The following is a 20926-nucleotide window of genomic DNA, read 5'->3' on the forward strand; positions in this document are numbered from 1 at the left end:
GACACTATACTGGACTGTCTTACAGGGCAGTAATGACAGACACTATACTGGACTGTCTTACAGGGCAGTAATGACAGACACTGTACTGTACAGTCTTACAGGGCAGTAATGACAGACACCGTACTGGACTGTCTTACAGGGCAGTAATGACAGACACTATACTGTACAGTCTTACAGGGCAGTAATGACAGACACTATACTGTACAGTCTTACGGGGCAGTAATGACAGACACCGTACTGGACTGTCTTACAGGGCAGTAATGACAGACACTATACTGTACAGTCTTACAGGGCAGTAATGACAGACACAGTACTGTACATCCTTGTAACAGGGCAGTAATGACAGACACCGTACTGTACATCCTTGTAACAGGGCAGTAATGACAGACACTATACTGTACAGTCTTACAGGGCAGTGATGACAGACACCGTACTGGACTGTCTTACAGGGCAGTAATGACAGACACTATACTGTATAGTCTTACAGGGCAGTAATGACAGACACCGTACTGGACTGTCTTACATGGCAGTAATGACAGACACTATACTGGACTGTCTTACAGGGCAGTAATGACAGACACTATACTGGACTGTCTTACAGGGCAGTAATGACAGACACTGTACTGTACAGTCTTACAGGGCAGTAATGACAGACACCGTACTGGACTGTCTTACAGGGCAGTAATGACAGACACTATACTGTACAGTCTTACAGGGCAGTAATGACAGACACTATACTGTACAGTCTTACGGGGCAGTAATGACAGACACCATACTGTACAGTCTTACAGGGCAGTGATGACAGACACTATACTGTACAGTCTTACAGGGCAGTGATGACAGACACCGTACTGGACTGTCTTACAGGGCAGTAATGACAGACACTATACTGTACAGTCTTACAGGGCAGTAATGACAGACACAGTACTGTACATCCTTGTAACAGGGCAGTAATGACAGACACCGTACTGTACATCCTTGTAACAGGGCAGTAATGACAGACACTATACTGGACTGTCTTACAGGGCAGTAATGACAGACACAGTACTGTACATCCTTGTAACAGGGCAGTAATGACAGACACCGTACTGGACTGTCTTACAGGGCAGTAATGACAGACACAGTACTGTACATCCTTGTAACAGGGCAGTAATGACAGACACTATACTGTACAGTCTTACAGGGCAGTGATGACAGACACCGTACTGGACTGTCTTACAGGGCAGTAATGACAGACACTATACTGTATAGTCTTACAGGGTAGTAATGACAGACACCGTACTGGACTGTCTTACATGGCAGTAATGACAGACACTATACTGGACTGTCTTACAGGGCAGTAATGACAGACACTATACTGGACTGTCTTACAGGGCAGTAATGACAGACACTGTACTGTACAGTCTTACGGGGCAGTAATGACAGACACCATACTGTACAGTCTTACAGGGCAGTGATGACAGACACTATACTGTACAGTCTTACAGGGCAGTGATGACAGACACCGTACTGGACTGTCTTACAGGGCAGTAATGACAGACACTATACTGTACAGTCTTACAGGGCAGTAATGACAGACACAGTACTGTACATCCTTGTAACAGGGCAGTAATGACAGACACCGTACTGTACATCCTTGTAACAGGGCAGTAATGACAGACACTATACTGGACTGTCTTACAGGGCAGTAATGACAGACACAGTACTGTACATCCTTGTAACAGGGCAGTAATGACAGACACCGTACTGGACTGTCTTACAGGGCAGTAATGACAGACACAGTACTGTACATCCTTGTAACAGGGCAGTAATGACAGACACCGTACTGGACTGTCTTACAGGGCAGTAATGACAGACACAGTACTGTACATCCTTGTAACAGTGCACAACAAAATGTATTTGGATGTAGTGCATACACACTCGTGCGCACAGACAGACGAATGTTTCCATAGAAAGGGTAAATAATGTTTCCATAGAAAGGGTAAATAATGTTTCCATAGAAAGGGTAAATAATGTTTCCATAGAAAGGGTAAATAATGTTTCCATAGAAAGGGTAAATAATGTACAAAGTGTAACTCGTAAACAACTAACATGTCAGAAAACACCCTTTTTTCACCTGGATACTGTGAATGGAGCAATTTTGATCCTGATTCCTGGAATTGATCTCGGTTTGTTCAATGAATATCAATGAATACAATGTGAGTGTTAGGTTTAAAAAAAGTCTGTCGATGTGCCCTTGAACAAGGCTCTTAACCCCAATTGCTCCTGTAAGTCACTCTGGACAAGAGCTTCTGCTGAAATGTACAAATGTACACTAGCGATAATCCAGGGTGATACTGTAAATCCATTTTTAATGCCCTCTCTTTGTAATTTGGAGATCAACAGATGAACTCACTCATGTGGAAAATTTGATTCAGAGGTAATAAAATGCTTTTACATTTATCTGGACCATGTTGGCAGCTCATCTCCAGACAAACTGTTAAACAACGTATCAGAGGTGTTAAACTGAACTTAGCTTAACTCCTCTGACCAGCAGGCAAATGAGGCAGCTGGACAAATAGTACAGGGACATGTGCCTTGTAACAATGATAGACAACTAGCATTTTTATGGGGATGGAAGATTGTACTAAATGTCGTTAGGGCCTGTTACTGTAAGTGTCATACATGGAACATAGTGTATATTAATGACATTCATCTCCAGGTATACAGAGGTTATATACAAAAGAAAAACAGAGCTGTTTCCTGTGAAATATTTGGGTCATCATTTATATAGCTACTGTCTTCTGAAAAGCTGCATTCTCTTTGACAGGGAAATGATTTATGAGTATTTCTCTGCTAATGGTTCCTGCAAAGGGCACTGCCTTAATGTCATTTTAACACTTGTGAATGTTACCTAGCCTATGACATTTCCCCTAGCTGTAGATGTGAACCACTGCTTGCATGGCTGCTTTGCCCAGCAAACAGACGCATTGACGTGACGAAGAGTTTGCATACCAAGCAATCTCATTGTCAGCTTTGACTTGAGGTAATTTACTGCATTGAACAACCTTATCGAAGTATTTGTTCTGCAATCACCGTACCTACAGTGTACTCTCATCTAGGTTTAAGCTTACAAGGCATTAGACTGCTGCTGTCCTAAGTACAATACATAGTCCATGAACACTGGACATTTAAAAAATGTCTACATACTGTTTTATCCACTTCGTATGTTTATGTACTGCATTCTAGTCAAGGCTCATCCTATTTAACTACTAACGACGTACACACCTTTTCTAATTATATACTCCCTCCATACTGTGTGTGTGTGTGTGTGTGTGTGTGTGTGTGTGTGTGTGTGTGTGTGTGTGTGTGTGTGTGTGTGTGTGTGTGTGTGTGTGTGTGTGCGTACATTAATTGTTCATCTGAGTTTAGCTTTATTTGTACTTTTATTTCTTCTTAATCCTTGCTGTTTTCCGTCTACATATTTCATTATTTTCAGATTAAGATTGATGTAGGCGATTCCTTAATTTTAGTATGTACATACATACATACATACATACATACATACATACATACATACATACATACATACATACATACATACATACATACATACATACATACATACATACATACATACATACATACATACATACACATATATATATATATATATACACACTAATGAAGCTGCCAGTTGAGGACTTGTGAGGCGTCTGTTTATCAAACTAGACACTAATGTACTTGTCCTCTTGCTCAGTTATGCACCAGGGCCTCCCATTCTTTTCTAATCTGGTTTGAGCCAGTTTGCGCTGTTCTGTGACTTTATTTTGACCCCCTCCCCTTTGTTTAGGGACACATTGTTCCATTTCTGTTTGTCACATGTCTGTGGAACTTGTTCAGTTTGATGGGAAATGATGTAAAATATATCACTAGCCACTTTAAACAATGCTACCTAATATAATGTTTACATACCCTACATTATTTATCTCATATGTATACGTATATACTGTACTCTATATCATCTACTGCATCTTTATATAATACATGTATCACTAGCCACTAACTATGCCACTTTGTTTACATACTCATCTCATATGTATATACTGTACTCGATACCATCTACTGCATCTTGCCTATGCCGCTCTGTACCATCACTCATTCATATATCCTTATGTACATATTCTTTATCCCCTTACACTTGTGTGTATAAGACAGTAGTTTTGGAATTGTTAGTTAGATTACTTGTTGGTTATTACTGCATTGTCGGAACTAGAAGCACAAGCATTTTGCTACACTCACATTAACATCCGCTAACCATGTGTATGTGACAAATAAAATTTGATTTGAGTTTGTCTCAGTTGTTGAATCTTGTTAGGTTCATACAAATATTTACACATGTTAAGTTTGCTGAAAATAAATGTAGTTGACAGTGAGAGGATGTTTATTTTTCTGCTGAGTTTATACTTACACTTTTATTCTGAACCTTGCTAGTTCTAATAATTCTATATTTCTTAATTCCTTTATTTTATTTGTGGGGATTTGGGTGTTGTTAGCATTTTTTGTGTACACGACCAATCACCATTTTATTTGATTGAGCAATTAGCAGTGGTGCTCTTGTCAGTTTGACCTTTGAGTTGTCCTCTGGAAGTAGGAGGAGTAACCTTTTGGGATAGTTGTAAGGCATCACTCTTGTAGCATCAATAAAGGTTGAACATTTCTTTAAAATATGATTTAAAAACGGCCTTGAGATGGGTGCAACATAAAATTGGAAACCCATCATCGACTGTTTAGGCAAAATTATTTACTGTCATCAGTTTCCTCATTACCCTAAAGGTGATGACTGTTGGAAATATTAAGTGCTATGGAACACAAGAACAGTCCCCACTCCCCACTCTATTCACTGGAGTCCTATTCACTGGCATTAACCAAGAAAACTCCCCTGGTTGTATTGCATTGTGTTGGAAGAGATTGTTGGAGAAGATCCATTGTATTTTCTTTTACCCTTAATGATAAACCATTTGTGTCCGTCCACTCCATTTAATTAAAACGGTCGTCTGGAGTACGGACGTCTATATACTGCTGGAGGTATTTTAGACTTCAGTCCTCCGGGGCCTACTGATTGATCCAACAAAACTCTGAATTAGACAAATGTGAGATTAATTGGCCATTGTTTTCCTGTAAGGGCCCAGTTCCGGTGATGGCTACTGTCCAGCCTGGCCCATGGGAACATTAGCTGTGTAATTCATTACAGTGAATGGGTGAGATAATGAGCTCAGACTTGGACTTGGTCTGTCTGGAACTTCTGATGGCTTTACTACTAACTGTGGTTCTGAGTTCTAAGTTCACACAAAGCACTAGCTTTGATGTTCTAGTATTGTTTGATAACTTTCAAATACTTTGAAATATGTTTGAGTGTGTCTGGAGTGTGAACTGGGTTTGGTTTGTACTGTTGGGACTATGACATTGATGTCACTGTGGGAGGCAACCTCAATAAAGCACAACAAAACTGGTTTTGAAAGAAAACGTGTATTATTTGCATCATGTCTTTGTGTTCCGCTTTATTGGCAGTTATAAACGGGGTGTTCAAGCCCTGAATGATGATTGGCTGACAACAGTGGTATGTCAGACCATATACCACTGGTATGACAAAACATTTATTTAAACTGCTCTAATTACGTTGGTCAGCAGTTTATAATAGCAATAAGGTAACTTGGGGGGTTTGTGGTATATGGGCAATATATCATGGCTAAGGGCTGTATCCAGGCACTCCGTGTTGTGCCTAAGAACAGCCCTTAATTAAATGTAAGCTATGTAGTGTATATGTTCAGAACCAGTCTGTCTTTAGTAGTAGTGAAGCACTGAGATGCATCGTCCCCCTGAAGTCTCCATCAGGCACCTCTTTCAACATGACAGGTGACCCTAAAGCTGTCACTGAGTTAGACTGCTGAGGAAACGCGCCACACAAGCTGACCTTCAGTCTCTCAGATGCATCCTCTCACGCCCATGCCACTTTATTTACACCGTCTAATATTTGATGCCCCGGTGCCAGTCCATTATTTTAGTGACTTTACAGTCCACCTTTTTAACGTTTATATAAGGTGGGCACGGAGAGGTGGGGCCGCCTCTATTAATCAAGATTGGGTGCTGACACACAGAAAAACTGTCTGGGCTACCTGCCTTCACCGCAGTGAGTCCAGGACCTACCACCATTCATCATAGTTAGAATGTACAGTTCCTTAGCAGGGGGTGCTGGGTACAAAATCTCCCATCAAGAGAGAACCACCAAGAGCTTTATCTCACTCATTTAGTCTTTGATGTTAAGTAGTATGGTGGGGATGGGAGCTAGTGCTTAGCAGATGGGACAGCTGTGTTGGTCAGGGCTGTTGTGGCTAGTATGGCTATGGTATAGGTACTGGTATGGCTATGGTATAGGTACTGGTATGGCTATGGTATAGGTACTGGTATGGCTATGGTATAGTGGCTGGTATGGTATAGTGGCTGGTATGGTATAGTGGCTGGTATGGTATAGTGGCTGGTATGGTATAGTGGCTGGTATGGTATAGTGGCTGGTATGGTATAGTGGCTGGTATGGTATAGTAGCTGGTATGGCTATGGTATAGATACTGGTGTGGCTATGGTATAGTTACTGGTATGGTATAGATACTGGTATGGTATAGATTCTGGTGTGGCTATGGTATAGATACTGGTGTGGCTATGGTATAGATACTGGTGTGGCTATGGTATAGATACTGGTGTGGCTATGGTATAGATACTAGTGTGGCTATGGTATAGTGGCTGGTATGGCTATGGTATAGTTACTGGTATGGCTATGGTATAATGGCTGGTATGGTATAGTGGCTGGTATGGTATAGTTACTGTTATGGCTATGGTATAGGTACTGGTATGGCTATGGTATAGTGGCTGGTATGGTATAGTGGCTGGTATGGTATAGTGGCTGGTATGGTATAGATACTGGTGTGGCTATGGTATAGATACTGGCGTGGCTATGGTATAGGTTCTGGCGTGGCTATGGTATATTGGCTGGTATGGTATAGGTACTGGTAGGGCCATGGTATAGGTACTGGTATAGTGTTACTGTAATTTAATTATACCAATATGTATTAATTGAATTCCCTTAATCTATTTTATGAGAATTTGTAAGATTCTTGTTTACATAAAATAGACGGAGACCAGTCTTTTCAATAATAGGTAATCTATTCTCGGAGCGCGCTGCCACGTTACCACGAGCAACAGTTTATATACAATAACATGACGCCATTTCATTGCTTAACAGAATCCCCTCCTCTCGACCGGGACAAAGGGAACTTTAAAAGTTCATTCTGACCCCCCTAGCACATACACAGGCCACACAACTGAATTAACTTTTGACCCCTCAACATTATCGATCACCACTTAGCTGACAGTTCTAATTAACAGAACCTAGGAATGCACTCACTGTCTTATCTAAAACACCCCAGAGCTCAGTTTGGTCAGTTCAACCATAGGTTAACTACATTATCTGTTTACTTAATCCACAACCCATTTCTTTCTTCCTAGTTGGAATGGTGTTCATTAACTTTAATTACTCCTTGTCCGTGTCACACAATCCCTTCTTATGAACTCATATTGTTAATCAAATATAATAAGAGTATAAGTTTACTTAGTTACAGTTCCATTTAAAATGATTTGTTCAGTCATTTAATCATAATTTTCCTAACAATAGGTACTGGCATGGTATAGGTACTGGCATGGTATAGGTACTGGTATGGTATAGATACTGGTATGGTATAGTGGCTGGTATGGTATAGATACTGGTATAGTTACTGGTATGGCTATGGTATAGTTACTGGTATAGTTACAGCTGTGGTATAGGTACTGGTATAGTTACTGGTATGGCTATGGTCTAGTTATGGCTATGGTATAGTTACTGGTATAGTTACAGCTATGGTATAGGTACTGATATAGTTACTGGTATGGCTATGTTATAGTTATGGCTATGGTATAGTTACTGGTATAGTTACAGCTATGGTATAGGTACCGGTATAGTTACTGGTATGGCTATGTTATAGTTACTGGTATAGTTACTGGTATAGTTACTGGTATGGCTATGGTATAGTTACTGGTATAGTTACAGCTATGGTATAGGTACCGGTATAGTTACTGGTATGGCTATGGGATAGTTACTGGTATAGTTACTGGTATGGCTATGGTATAGTTACTGGTATGGCTATGGTATAGTTACTGGTATGGCTACTGGTATGGCTATGGTATAGTTACTGGTATAGTTACTGGTATGGCTATGGGATAGTTACTGGTATAGTTACTGGTATGGCTATGGGATAGTTACTGGTATGGCTATGGGATAGTTACTGGTATGGCTATGGGATAGTTACTGGTATGGCTATGGTATAGTTACTGGTATGGCTAGGGTATTGTTACTGATATAGTTACCGGTATAGTTACGTGTATGGCTATGGTATAGTTACTGGTATGGCTATGGTATAGTTACTGGTATGGCTATGGTATAGTTACCGGTATGGCTATGGTATAGTTACTGGCATGGTATGGCTACCGGTATAGTTTCTTGTATGGCTATGGTATAGTTTCCGGTATAGTTACTTGTATGGCTATGGTATAGTTACTGGTATGGCTATGGTATAGTTACTGGCATGGTATGGCTACCGGTATAGTTTCTTGTATGGCTATGGTATAGTTACTGGCATGGTATGGCTACCGGTATAGTTTCTTGTATGGCTAGGGTATAGTTTCCGGTATAGTTACTTGTATGGCTATGGTATAGTTACTGGTATGGCTATGGTATAGTTACTGGTATAGTTACCGGTATGGCTATGGGATAGTTACTGGTATAGTTACTGGTATGGCTATGGGATAGTTACTGGTATGGCTATGGGATAGTTACCGGTATGGCTATGGGATAGTTACCGGTATGGCTATGGGATAGTTACTGGTATGGCTAGGGTATTGTTACTGGTATAGTTACTGTTATGGCTATGGGATAGTTACCGGTATAGTTACTGGTATGGCTATGAGATAGTTACTGGTATAGTTACCGGTATGGCTATGGGATAGTTCCTGGTATAGTTACTGTTATGGCTATGGGATAGTTCCTGGTATGGCTATGGGATAGTTACCGGTATGGCTATGGGATAGTTACTGGTATAGTTACCGGTATGGCTATGGGATAGTGCTTCTACACCTGCATTGCTTGCTGTTTGGGGTTTTAGGCTGGGTTTCTGTACAGCACTTTGAGATATCAGCTGATGTACGAAGGGCTATATAAATACATTTGATTTGGTATAGTTACCGGTATGGCTAGGGTATTGTTACTGTAATTCACATCCCAGGCTTGTTGAGAAAGGTTCTATATTGACCCGGCTCTACAGGTGTGTTTCAAGGTTATTGTCAGGTGTATTTGTTTTGAGCTTCATTGAGAAGAAGTAGTGGAGAAATGGGGTTGACATTAATGCACCATACAAGACTATCAGTCCCTGATTGAAGGAAGAGAGTGCATAAGATATTCCATTCTCGCTTTGGATTTCATTACTTCTTTAATGTTTAGTCTTGTACTCAATGTCAAAGAAATAATAGTGTTAGGAGTCACGAGGCAAACAGTGACTTACGTCACTGCAATGCGCCAGCCTTTAGGAATTAAAGAGAACATCTTAGATGTATGAGCTCGGAGACTGAGCCCCAGTAATGAATCATCATCTTAAATATTTGTATTCTTCGACTGCCTTTACAATATAATTCCAATAATGTTAAGTTAGCCGTTTCCTAAGGGTTCAGACACACCTCTGAAGATAATTTGCGAACCGAGTACTGAACGACCGAGTACTGAACGACCGAGTACTGAACGACCGAGTACTGAACGACCGAGTACTGAACGACCGAGTACTGAACGATCTGCCGACGAACACTAGATCCACATGTGATGTGGGCGAGCCTTAAGATGTTTAAAGTTACTTTTATTTGAATGTTTCTTAGATTCCCTAGATTCATTCTTTTTTTTATGATAAGAAAATAAAGAACCTTTTCATGTTTTTGTTTAGTCTGAAGTTTTGTTTTGACTCCTGGTTGTCTTTTAAAAAATGTTTTACAATTATAAAGGGACTTTAGGTCCTTGAAAAGCCCAGTTGTTGTTGTTAATATTAATATTGTTGTTATTTAAAATAGGAAAATAGTGATTTATGGATGTTAACCACATCTATTTTCAATGAGAGCCCACTGTGATATCTCTTTTCAGATAAATCCTGGATGCACACTCCAGATGCGCTGGCAAAGCATTACATACCCTACAATGCCAAGGTAATAACCCTTTTCCAGCAATCAAGATAATGTTCCCTTGCAAAGGACTGGAAGTTAGATATAAAATAGGTTTCACCTTACACTGATGCAGAATGATGTTCAGCATGTTTCACCTTACACTGATGCAGATTGATGTTCAGCATGTTTCACCTTACAATGATGCAGATTGATGTTCAGCATGTTTCACCTTACAATGATGCAGATTGATGTTCAGCATGTTTCACCTTACACTGATGCAGATTGATGTTCAGCATGTTTCACCTTACAATGATGCAGATTGATGTTCAGCATGTTTCACCTTACACTGATACAGATTGATGTTCAGCATGTTTCACCTTACACTGATGCAGATTGATGTTGAATATGCCACCATACATATAGAACCTATTCAGTGGGCATATACATCATTTCAGTGTCTATTTTTGATTTACATTTGGTTGAATTGTCAACTAACGTGAATTCAACATGAAATCAACAGAAACATTCACCACGTCATTGGATTTACTTTAAAAGTTGGTGTCAGGATTTGGCCAGGGTTGTTCCGGTTTTTGGTCACTAGATGCCCCCATTGTGCTTTTTGACCTTTTGTTTTCCCTTGATCCCCATTATTATTTGCACCTGTGCCTCGTTTCCCCTGATTGTATTTAAACCCTTAGTTTTCCTCAGTTATTTGCTCTGTGTTTGTATGTTAGCACCCAGCCCTAGTACTCTGTGAACTCTTGTTGATCCCGGTGGACTCTCTTGTGGAATTTTGTTTTTTGTTCTTGTTTATTTATTTTTGAGTATCTTTTGAGGCTTTTTATGAGGCTTTTTATGCTATACCTACCACCTTGTGGTTTTACCTTTTTGTCTTGGAGGATTACCTTTGTTCTTGTGGAATTCCTTTTGAGGTTGTGGAGTTACATGTTTTCCTGAAGGAATTTTTTACTTCATTAAATACACTGTCTCAAGTACTGCTGTGTCTGCCTCATCTTCTGGGTTCTGCCGTCTATTTGTGGCTCAGTTGGTTAAGGGACTGTTTCTCACTCCGGAGACCCGGGTTCGTAACTGGGTCCTGACAGTTGGGTGAAAAAAAGACACAATTCCCTTTAGTTGATTACTTTTTGGAAATCCAAACAGTTTTTCACATTGATTCTTAACTTGATTCAATATCATCACATTTAATTGTTTTTGTTGATATTATGTGGAAACAAAGTATATTCAACCAGTTTTTGCACTGTGAGTAGGCCTTGAAAAAGTAACGTTTACTTGGGAAAAATACTCTGTTTTCTGTTACACTGGTTTTGACTATGGCTTTGTCCAAAATAAATCTAAAAACACTCAATATGAACCTATTGAGTTTTCCATACCTCTGAACAAGGTGTCTGCTTCAGACTGCAGTACAGTCAAAGAGCACAAACAAACACAGGCAGCCTAGAAACATTTCCTTACTGACTGCAAACATAGCAGTAGATTTGGACTGGAAACAGACCGTTACTAAACAACAGATTTGTTTAGTCTTCTTTGTCTTTTCTTATGCGGCACACACCTTAAAAGCCAACTCTTGGGAACAAAGTATCCTGTCTCGGGGCTGTTTTCTGCTGTGCTTCAACCAAAGACTACCCTCTTATTTGAGGCAGAGAGCCCGTCAGTGAGCATCCAGCGCCTCCAGAGATGTCTCATTGAAGTGAAGCAAAAGGCTAAACTACTGCCACATCTGCTGCCACTGTAGACTGGAACATTACATAAGGCAGTGGGTGAGAGTGAGGTGCAGCAGAGAACTGTACCTGTACCAATGAACTCTCCAAGGTGATGGATCTCAGAAGGCATCGGGTCAAGAATGAGTCACTCAGTCCCATGTAACACATCTGTCATTCGCTGCATCCCACTAGCATAACCCGACTGAGCTCATATGTGTCCTTGAGTGCAGACACCATTTGTTACAGCAGTGTGAAACGATTACACCATTTGACGCTGGGGCCCATCCGTCTTTGCGTTCTATTGATAGGAGAGTGAAGGGGCTTTTTTTGTACATTGTTTGTCCAGATTTCTGGCATCGTTTGCACAGATTTCTGGCATCGTTTGCGCAGATTTATGGCATCGTTTGCGCAGATGTTTGGCATAATTTGCGCAGATGTTTGGCATCGTTTGTCCATTGTTCACCCACTGTGTTCTGTATTCGAATGAAATGAGGAAGGAAGGAAGTGGGCACACATTGACCAGTGTAAAGTGTGGGCAGAACTACTGATATCCATGACTTGAATGTTGAAACAACTGTTACATCATGTTATGTTGATGAATTATGTATCTTAGCAAACATGCCATATGTTTATAGAAGAACCTTGATGTTACTCCATATCATGTTGAAACAGCATGTTGCCTTTACATGGGAGGCCCTAGCAGAAGAATGTCCAGACTCATAACTTAACCAGGCGAGCCGAAAACAAAAGTATGAAAATGCATGCACTCATTACTGTAAATCGCTCTGGATAACAGCGTCTGCTAAATGACAAATGTAAATGAGCCATATTGGCAGAGCAACTGTTTCCATGGATAGATGAAGCTTTGGTCTGAAGGTCCTTGGCTCCATCTGTTGGAGAAAAAAATGTCCTGCAAACCCTCCCACATAACTCTTTTGTTTCTTTGACACACTACATTGTGAGGGATTCATAGAAACTTTAACAGTTTTATAGTGTTATAATTGCATCATAAAGCTGTATAGTTTTATGCCTAAAGTAAACTGGCACTTTAATTTTCCCTTTTTATTCTAGTTTCTTGGAAACACAGAAGTTGACCAACCGAAAGGCACAGAGATTGTTAAGGAAGCAGTTAGAAAGTTAAAGGTAAGTTAGCTATAGACTTTGTTTCCTTGGCAACCTCAATTAAAGCTGTATTTCAGAACTTTTTCACCTAAGGACGAGTATAAAGAGGGTCTCCGAAATTGGACCTGATTGGACATAAATGTGAACTCCAGGTTGGGCATCTCTACGGCCACCAGCAACGGCTTAGACATTTAGGTTGGCTTTTATTTCCAGATGTTAATCCCCTAAAAATGAAGATTTGATGGTTTACTGTAATTCAGACATATTGAACCATAGTGTTTACATTCTAGACAGAATTCCAGGTAAAGTATTAGCGATTAGCTTCCAAGTTATGTGGTCATGTGCCACATCTCTCCTTTGATCTTGTTATTCTTTTTTTTCTCCTTTATTTTCTGAACCTTACCTTTTAAAAATAAAATAAAAAAGGGAAAATTAAGTCATATAATCAAAATCTTGACACAAGATTCAATGGATCTGAAGTGTGGAGTTCAGGTCAGACCAAGGTAAGAGCATTGAATGTGTCTTACTTTGGAGACTCTGCGTCTTCTTGAAATTGTCCAACTCCACACTTGACAGACACTGATTATAGTTTTTCTTTTCTCTTTGTTGTCTCGCCATATGTCCCTGAAAGGGCTCTGGTTTCTTTATATGCAGTATGTGTAACCCTAAATTTGTTAATGGGTTTTGGGGATAAGCAAAAATAATATTAAGGCACTCAGAAAATTAGTTCATAGTCTGGAAGAAAAAAAAGCTCAGATCACATAATTGATACTCAACCTTATTCAAAAAATAATTTCACTGTGTTGGAAGAATGCCATTTTCTAACCTACTTTGGATAACCTTTTTCGGTAAATAGGGTCCTTAACCGGTTATCATTATTGCATGATATGACTTTTAATAATAGACTGTACATTTCCGACTGAGCCAGGGCAAGTCGGATTACCATTATACTGTTAATACATACATTACCATTATACTGTTAATACATACATTACATTATACTGTTAATACATACATTACCATTATACTGTTAATACATACATTACCATTATACTGTTCATACATACATTACCATTATACTGTTCATACATACATTACCATTATACTGTTCATACATACATTACCATTATACTGTTCATACATACATTACCATTATACTGTTAATACATACATTACACTGTTAATACATACATTACACTGTTAATACATACATTACACTGTTAATACATACATTACACTGTTAATACATACATTACACTGTTAATACATACATTACACTGTTAATACATACATTACACTGTTAATACATACATTACACTGTTAATACATACATTACACTGTTAATACATACATTACACTGTTAATACATACATTACACTGTTAATACATACATTACACTGTTAATACATACATTACACTGTTAATACATACATTACCATTATACTGTTAATACATACATTACACTGTTAATACATACATTAACATTACACTGTTAATACATACATTAACATTATACTGTTAATAAATACATTACACTGTTAATACATACATTACCATTATACTGTTAATACATACATTACACTGTTAATACATACATTACCATTATACTGTTCATGCATGCATTACCATTATACTGTTAATACATACATTACCATTATACTGTTAATGCATACATTACCATTATACTGTTAATACATACATTACCATTATACTGTTCATACATGCATTACCATTATACTGTTAATACATACATTACCATTATACTGTTAATACATACATTATACTGTTAATACATACATTACCATCATACTGTTAATACATACATACATACATTACCATTATACTGTTAATACATACATTACCATTATACTGTTAATACATACGTTACCATCATACTGTTAATACATACATACATACATTACCATTATACTGTTAATACATACATTACCATTATACTGTTAATACATACGTTACCATTATACTGTTAATACATACGTTACCATTATACTGTTAATACATACGTTACCATTATACTGTTAATACATACATACATACATACATACATTACCATTATACTGTTAATACATACGTTACCATTATACTGTTAATACATACGTTACCATTATACTGTTAATACATACGTTACCATTATACTGTTAATACATACGTTACCATTATACTGTTAATACATATGTTACCATTATACTGTTAATACATACGTTACCATTATACTGTTAATACATACATTACCATTATACTGTTAATACATACGTTACCATTATACTGTTAATACATACGTTACCATTATACTGTTAATACATACATTACCATTATACTGTTAATACATACATACATACATTACCATTATACTGTTAATACATACGTTACCATTATACTGTTAATACATACGTTACCATTATACTGTTAATACATACGTTACCATTATACTGTTAATACATACGTTACCATTATACTGTTAATACATACGTTACCATTATACTGTTAATACATACGTTACCATTATACTGTTAATACATACGTTACCATTATACTGTTAATACATGCGTTACCATTATACTGTTAATACATACATACATACATACATTACCATTATACTGTTCATACATACATACATACATACATACATTACCATTATACTGTTCATACATACATACATACATTACCATTATACTGTTCATACATACATACATACATTACCATTATACTGTTCATACATACATACATACATTACCATTATACTGTTCATACATACATACATACATACATTACCATTATACTGTTCATACATACATACATACATACATACATACATACATACATACATACATACATACATACATACATACATACATACATACATACATACATACATACATACATACATACATACATACATACATACATACATACATACATTACCATTATACTGTTCATACATACATTACCATTATACTGTTCATACATACATACATACATACATTACCATTATACTGTTCATACATACATTACCATTATACTGTTCATACATACATACATACATTACCATTATACTGTTCATACATACATTACCATTATACTGTTCATACATACATACATACATACATACATACATACATACATACATACATACATACATACATACATACATACATACATACATACATACATACATACATACATACATACATACATACATACATACATACATACATTACCATTATACTGTTCATGTAATGTTTCTACTCTTTGTAGTTTCAAAGGCACATCAAGAAGTCAGAGGGACAGAAGACACAAAAAGTGGAATTACAAATCTCCATTTACGGAGTAAAGATCTTAGATCCCAAGACAAAAGTAAGTCAACTAAACATGGCATGGATTTTAAATAAATGCTCCAACGTTCTTTTTTTTAATGCATATTAATGATAACACTTCAGTTGGAGATAACACTTCACGTGAATGTTATCAGGAAGGTGTGGTCTCCAACTGAAGTGTTATCAGGAAGGTGTAGTCTCCAACTGAAGTGTTATCAGGAAGGTGTAGTCTCCAACTGAAGTGTTATCAGGAAGGTATCAGAAGTGTTATCAGGAAGGTGTAGTCTCCAACTGAAGTGTTATCAGGAAGGTGTGGTCTCCAACTGAAGTGTTATCAGGAAGGTGTGGTCTCCAACTGAAGTGTTATCAGGAAGGTGTGGTCTCCAACTGAAGTGTTATCAGGAAGGTGTGGTCTCCAACTGAAGTGTTATCAGGAAGGTGTGGTCTCCAACTGAAGTGTTATCAGGAAGGTGTAGTCTCCAACTGAAGTGTTATCAGGAAGGTGTGGTCTCCAACTGAAGTGTTATCAGGAAGGTGTGGTCTCCAACTGAAGTGTTATCAGGAAGGTGTAGTCTCCAACTGAAGTGTTTCTTTTTCATTTCAGGATGTCCAGTACAACTGCCAGTTGCATAGGATATCCTTCTGTGCAGATGACAAGACGGATAAAAGGATATTCACCTTCATCTGCAAAGACTCCGAATCAAACAAACACCTCTGCTACGTGTTTGACAGTGAAAAATGTGTAAGAAATACACACTTTGACAGTAAAACAAATACACACTGAGAGTTTACGTTGTGAGTTTATGTTCCACACCATCAGTTGTTGTTCCAGCTACATGTGTCATCAAACCCTAGTAAATAATAAAGAAACTGACCTTCTAAAATTAAGAATTTGTTCTGGTGACTCAGGACAATTTTTATAAAGAGTTTTGTAAAAAAGTCACGGAGGATGCTGTTGTCTTCCAGGCAGAGGAGGTAACACTCACTATTGGCCAGGCGTTTGACTTGGCCTACAAGAAGTTCCTCGAGTCTGGTGGGAAAGATGTGGAGACACGGAAACAGATAGGAACCTTACAGAAAAGAGTAAGATTCAACTGTTGGACAAGTGACTGCTCCTTTATATGGGATAGGGATTGAAGATATTGTACACCTCCATACTAATGATATTGATATTAACAGGCGATTCCCATATCAGGTGTAGGTAGTTCTAAAACTATTCTAAAACGAGCATGCTTATTTTTCACAGATTCAAGAACTGGAAACGGAAAATTCTGGGCTTAAGAAGCAGCTTTGGGAACTGGAAGAGCAATTGATGATTGCTCCTGTACCACCAGTAAGAACTGCATGGACAGCCCTTCCAGTCTCTAGACTTCCCTAAGTAACCCATATTACCCAGAGTAAGATGTCTGTCATGCTGTGTGTGAACTAACAAGCCACTTTCAGTCTTCCACTAAATCGTCTGCATGTGATCTTTTCACAGCAGCTGCACATAAACTCTACTAACGAGGCCTACATGCTCTCAAGACCCTCCTCGCTCTTCTGGTGTCACAATCTGACGTCCTTCTCGTGTCTCGAGATCTCCTCGGTCACACTCACCCCTATGAGCTCGCCCGAGTCCAACCTCTCGGCAGGCCTACTAACCCCTCCTCCGGCTAAGTCTGCTCTCCTCCCAAAGCCTGCCGACGGGTGCAGCATCCCGCGGCCTCGCGTACTGTACAACTAGCTTTATCTTTCAGCCTTTCTTTCTTGAGTTCTAGTTCACTTTCTTCTAATTTACAATAGTTAATTTTGGCTGATATTTTTCTACAGTAGGCAATGCAGATACATATAAAGTATGCTTAATAAGACTTAAGTCTCAGTTAGTTGATTTCATCACTCTTTATATTAGGACTACAGTCGGACTTGAAATGCATAGTCATAACTCTGACTTCAGAATGTAGGTCAGAGTACTACTGCTCATTGGAATGAACCAATACCTTCTACACTCACAGGCTGGCAGCATCTCCTTGAACCCCCCGATGTCCACAGACGTTTTTGACATGGTTCCCTTCTCTGCTGTCACACCCCTGGTGCCAATTCCCGCAAGCAACGGCACACCCCCTCCCCCCACTACAACATCTCCTCCAGACACGAGTGAGAACTGCTCTGGTTACCTTACAGTTCAAGGATGACAGTGAGAGTTAGAATTGAACCACACACAGAGTAAGGCATAAACCGTGGGGTCGTTGGTGATTAGCGAGAATTTATTTCAGGTTACACTTTATAGTAACTGTCATGAATAATGTTTATATATACTTAATAAATAAATGTTACCAATGTAAATTGATTTAAACTCCTACTACGTTGTAGCATCTCATATATTGTCGCTCTCTCTCTCTCTCTCTCACAGGTAAAGACCTTTTTGGAGCGGAACCATTTGATCCATTCACCTGTGGGCAAGCAGACTTCCCCCCAGATATCCAGTCCAGGCTGGACGAGATGCAGGTCTGTGAATGATCTTAAGCCCTGTTTAATGGACTCGTAAGAGAGTAGCGGTTGAACCACCACATGATAAAGTGTTGTTGAGTAGACCTCCACCCTAGTAAGGGGGCCCCTACCCTCTCATTTTTGTTTTATATAATATTAACCTTTCAAAAATACCAGAAATGTTTCCAACTTCAGTTGTTCATAATAGTTGCATTTTGGCTCATAAAGGTTTTGTTTTGTTTGTTTCCTGACTATGATGCTCAATATTGGCCAGGAGCCTCATTTTCTTTGTCTGACATTGTGAACATTAAGGCAAAAATATATTTAGCAAGATGTTGAATCGTCGATCCATATTACTGCAGTTAGTCAGCTGAAAACATTGTCATAGAATAGCACTGTGTTCAAAATGCACTTCAATCATCTTGTAATCCACATTCACTCTTATCTTTATGAGATATAGCTATTTTGTAACATCAGCCGTTAGATTCTAGGGCTTGAATGGAATATTCTATTCTATATGTTAGCTATTTCAAAGCTATTGTTTTATGGAAACAAACTCTATGTAAATGATCAGTTGTCACTGATTGCAGATGCAAAACAATAATTTGTCACATCATGGACACCAAACAACTGTTAGTTGTGGTTTTATAGATGCTTATAACAATTAATATTATACGGCTTCTTTTAAAGAGGCAGGTTGGGCTTCTTGCTGCGCATGAATAGATACTTAGATTATAACTGTCATTATTATATTTGATTTAATTGTATTTAAAGTTGCAGCACAGCTTGTCTGAAATTACAAATACAATGACAGTTTGAACAGCATAGCTCACTCACGTCTTTTACATAAGTGCCTATGATGGCAGAGTTGTCAGATGAATTTAACTGTAAAACTGAAGCATGGGGTTGTTTTTATATTTCAAACTCTTTATTTTAAATGGAATTAAACTTTGGGAACATGCACAGCAAATTTGACATCAGAATTTTAACACTTTCTTAGAAATTATATGTGGCCCACCAAAATAGTGTTAAACTAACACTTTTCAAAGTGTTGACAAACTAAAAACCCTAGATTGTTGGGTTCCTAACACCATGGATGTTGAAAATTCAGACTTAAATTAACACTTTTATTAAAGTTGATGCTTTTAAGGCGTCCTCATGGTTCCCAGCCAAAACAGTTCAGTAGAGTTCATGCATATATTATGACAAGGTTTTGTGACGTTCGTTTTGGACTGGAGGCAAGCCGATGTTCAGAGCTGAAGTCTATACCACTTCGTCGGTGATTGGTCAACAGTAGGGATTCTTCTGTAAAGTCTTTGTTGTCATTCAAGGAGAGATGACACGTTTTCATGCACATTTTTTAATCGAAAAATACTGCACCAAAAATCTTACTTGGATGTAGAATTGTACAACTAATATTAAAATAATTACAGATTTCTGAGTAATCTTTTTGAGGAAGTGTATACTGGCTATGGTGTCAGGAGTATATACTACATACTATTAGTTAATGTTAGCATACTGTAAATGAACGGTATCATTTCAGTTGAGCGAACTAGAGCGTTGCCTGTCTACCGGAAGTTGATGCTGTTCTATGCAACCTCTTTTTAGCTTGTTAGCATGACAAATGACTAGCCAAACATTTTACAATTTCGGGTGTGTTCGTAAATTCAATCTGGAGTGCCAGAGCGCACACTGGACGCTCTAGCCGAGGAGTAGGGTTGATCCGGGCATTCAACGGCAGTCAAGCATCCAAGCTAACTGGCTAATGTTGGCTAGCTACTTCCAGTCACAAATGAGGGAATGCTGCACTCTGACAATTTTACTCACCCTAGCAGAGCTGGTTATCCAGAGTGTAGGTGACTGTAACTGTGCCTCAGGCAATAATTTTTTATTTTTTTTTAAATTGCGACGTTTACTGACACCGGCCATATTCAACAGGTGTTGAGCGTTTGTAAATTCATCAGTTATTCTGCGTGAGTGGGATCTGAAATCGGAGTAGATAGCCAGAATGTACAGTGT

The 20926-nt window shown here is 38.4% G+C and overlaps 1 protein-coding gene across 7 annotated transcripts in view; it reads left to right on the forward strand.

Annotated features, from left to right (window-relative positions):
* LOC124044239 (PTB domain-containing engulfment adapter protein 1-like) overlaps positions 1-20926 on the forward strand; it is a 182668-nt gene that overhangs the window by 155546 nt on the left and 6196 nt on the right. For 5 of the 7 annotated variants that reach the window (XM_046363841.1, XM_046363844.1, XM_046363842.1 and 2 more), the window contains 9 exons: positions 10247-10308; positions 13059-13130; positions 16383-16481; positions 17046-17183; positions 17408-17524; positions 17688-17774; positions 17922-18149; positions 18433-18574; positions 18831-18925. In XM_046363841.1, the coding sequence (XP_046219797.1) occupies positions 10247-10308; positions 13059-13130; positions 16383-16481; positions 17046-17183; positions 17408-17524; positions 17688-17774; positions 17922-18149; positions 18433-18574; positions 18831-18925 (1040 nt within the window). The remainder of the gene's footprint in view (positions 1-10246; positions 10309-13058; positions 13131-16382; positions 16482-17045; positions 17184-17407; positions 17525-17687; positions 17775-17921; positions 18150-18432; positions 18575-18830; positions 18926-20926) is intronic. The other 2 variants (XM_046363843.1, XM_046363845.1) reach the window with 1 other exon arrangement.

Source organism: Oncorhynchus gorbuscha, linkage group LG09 (genome assembly GCF_021184085.1).
Source record: "Oncorhynchus gorbuscha isolate QuinsamMale2020 ecotype Even-year linkage group LG09, OgorEven_v1.0, whole genome shotgun sequence".
NCBI classification, from domain to species: domain Eukaryota; kingdom Metazoa; phylum Chordata; class Actinopteri; order Salmoniformes; family Salmonidae; genus Oncorhynchus; species Oncorhynchus gorbuscha.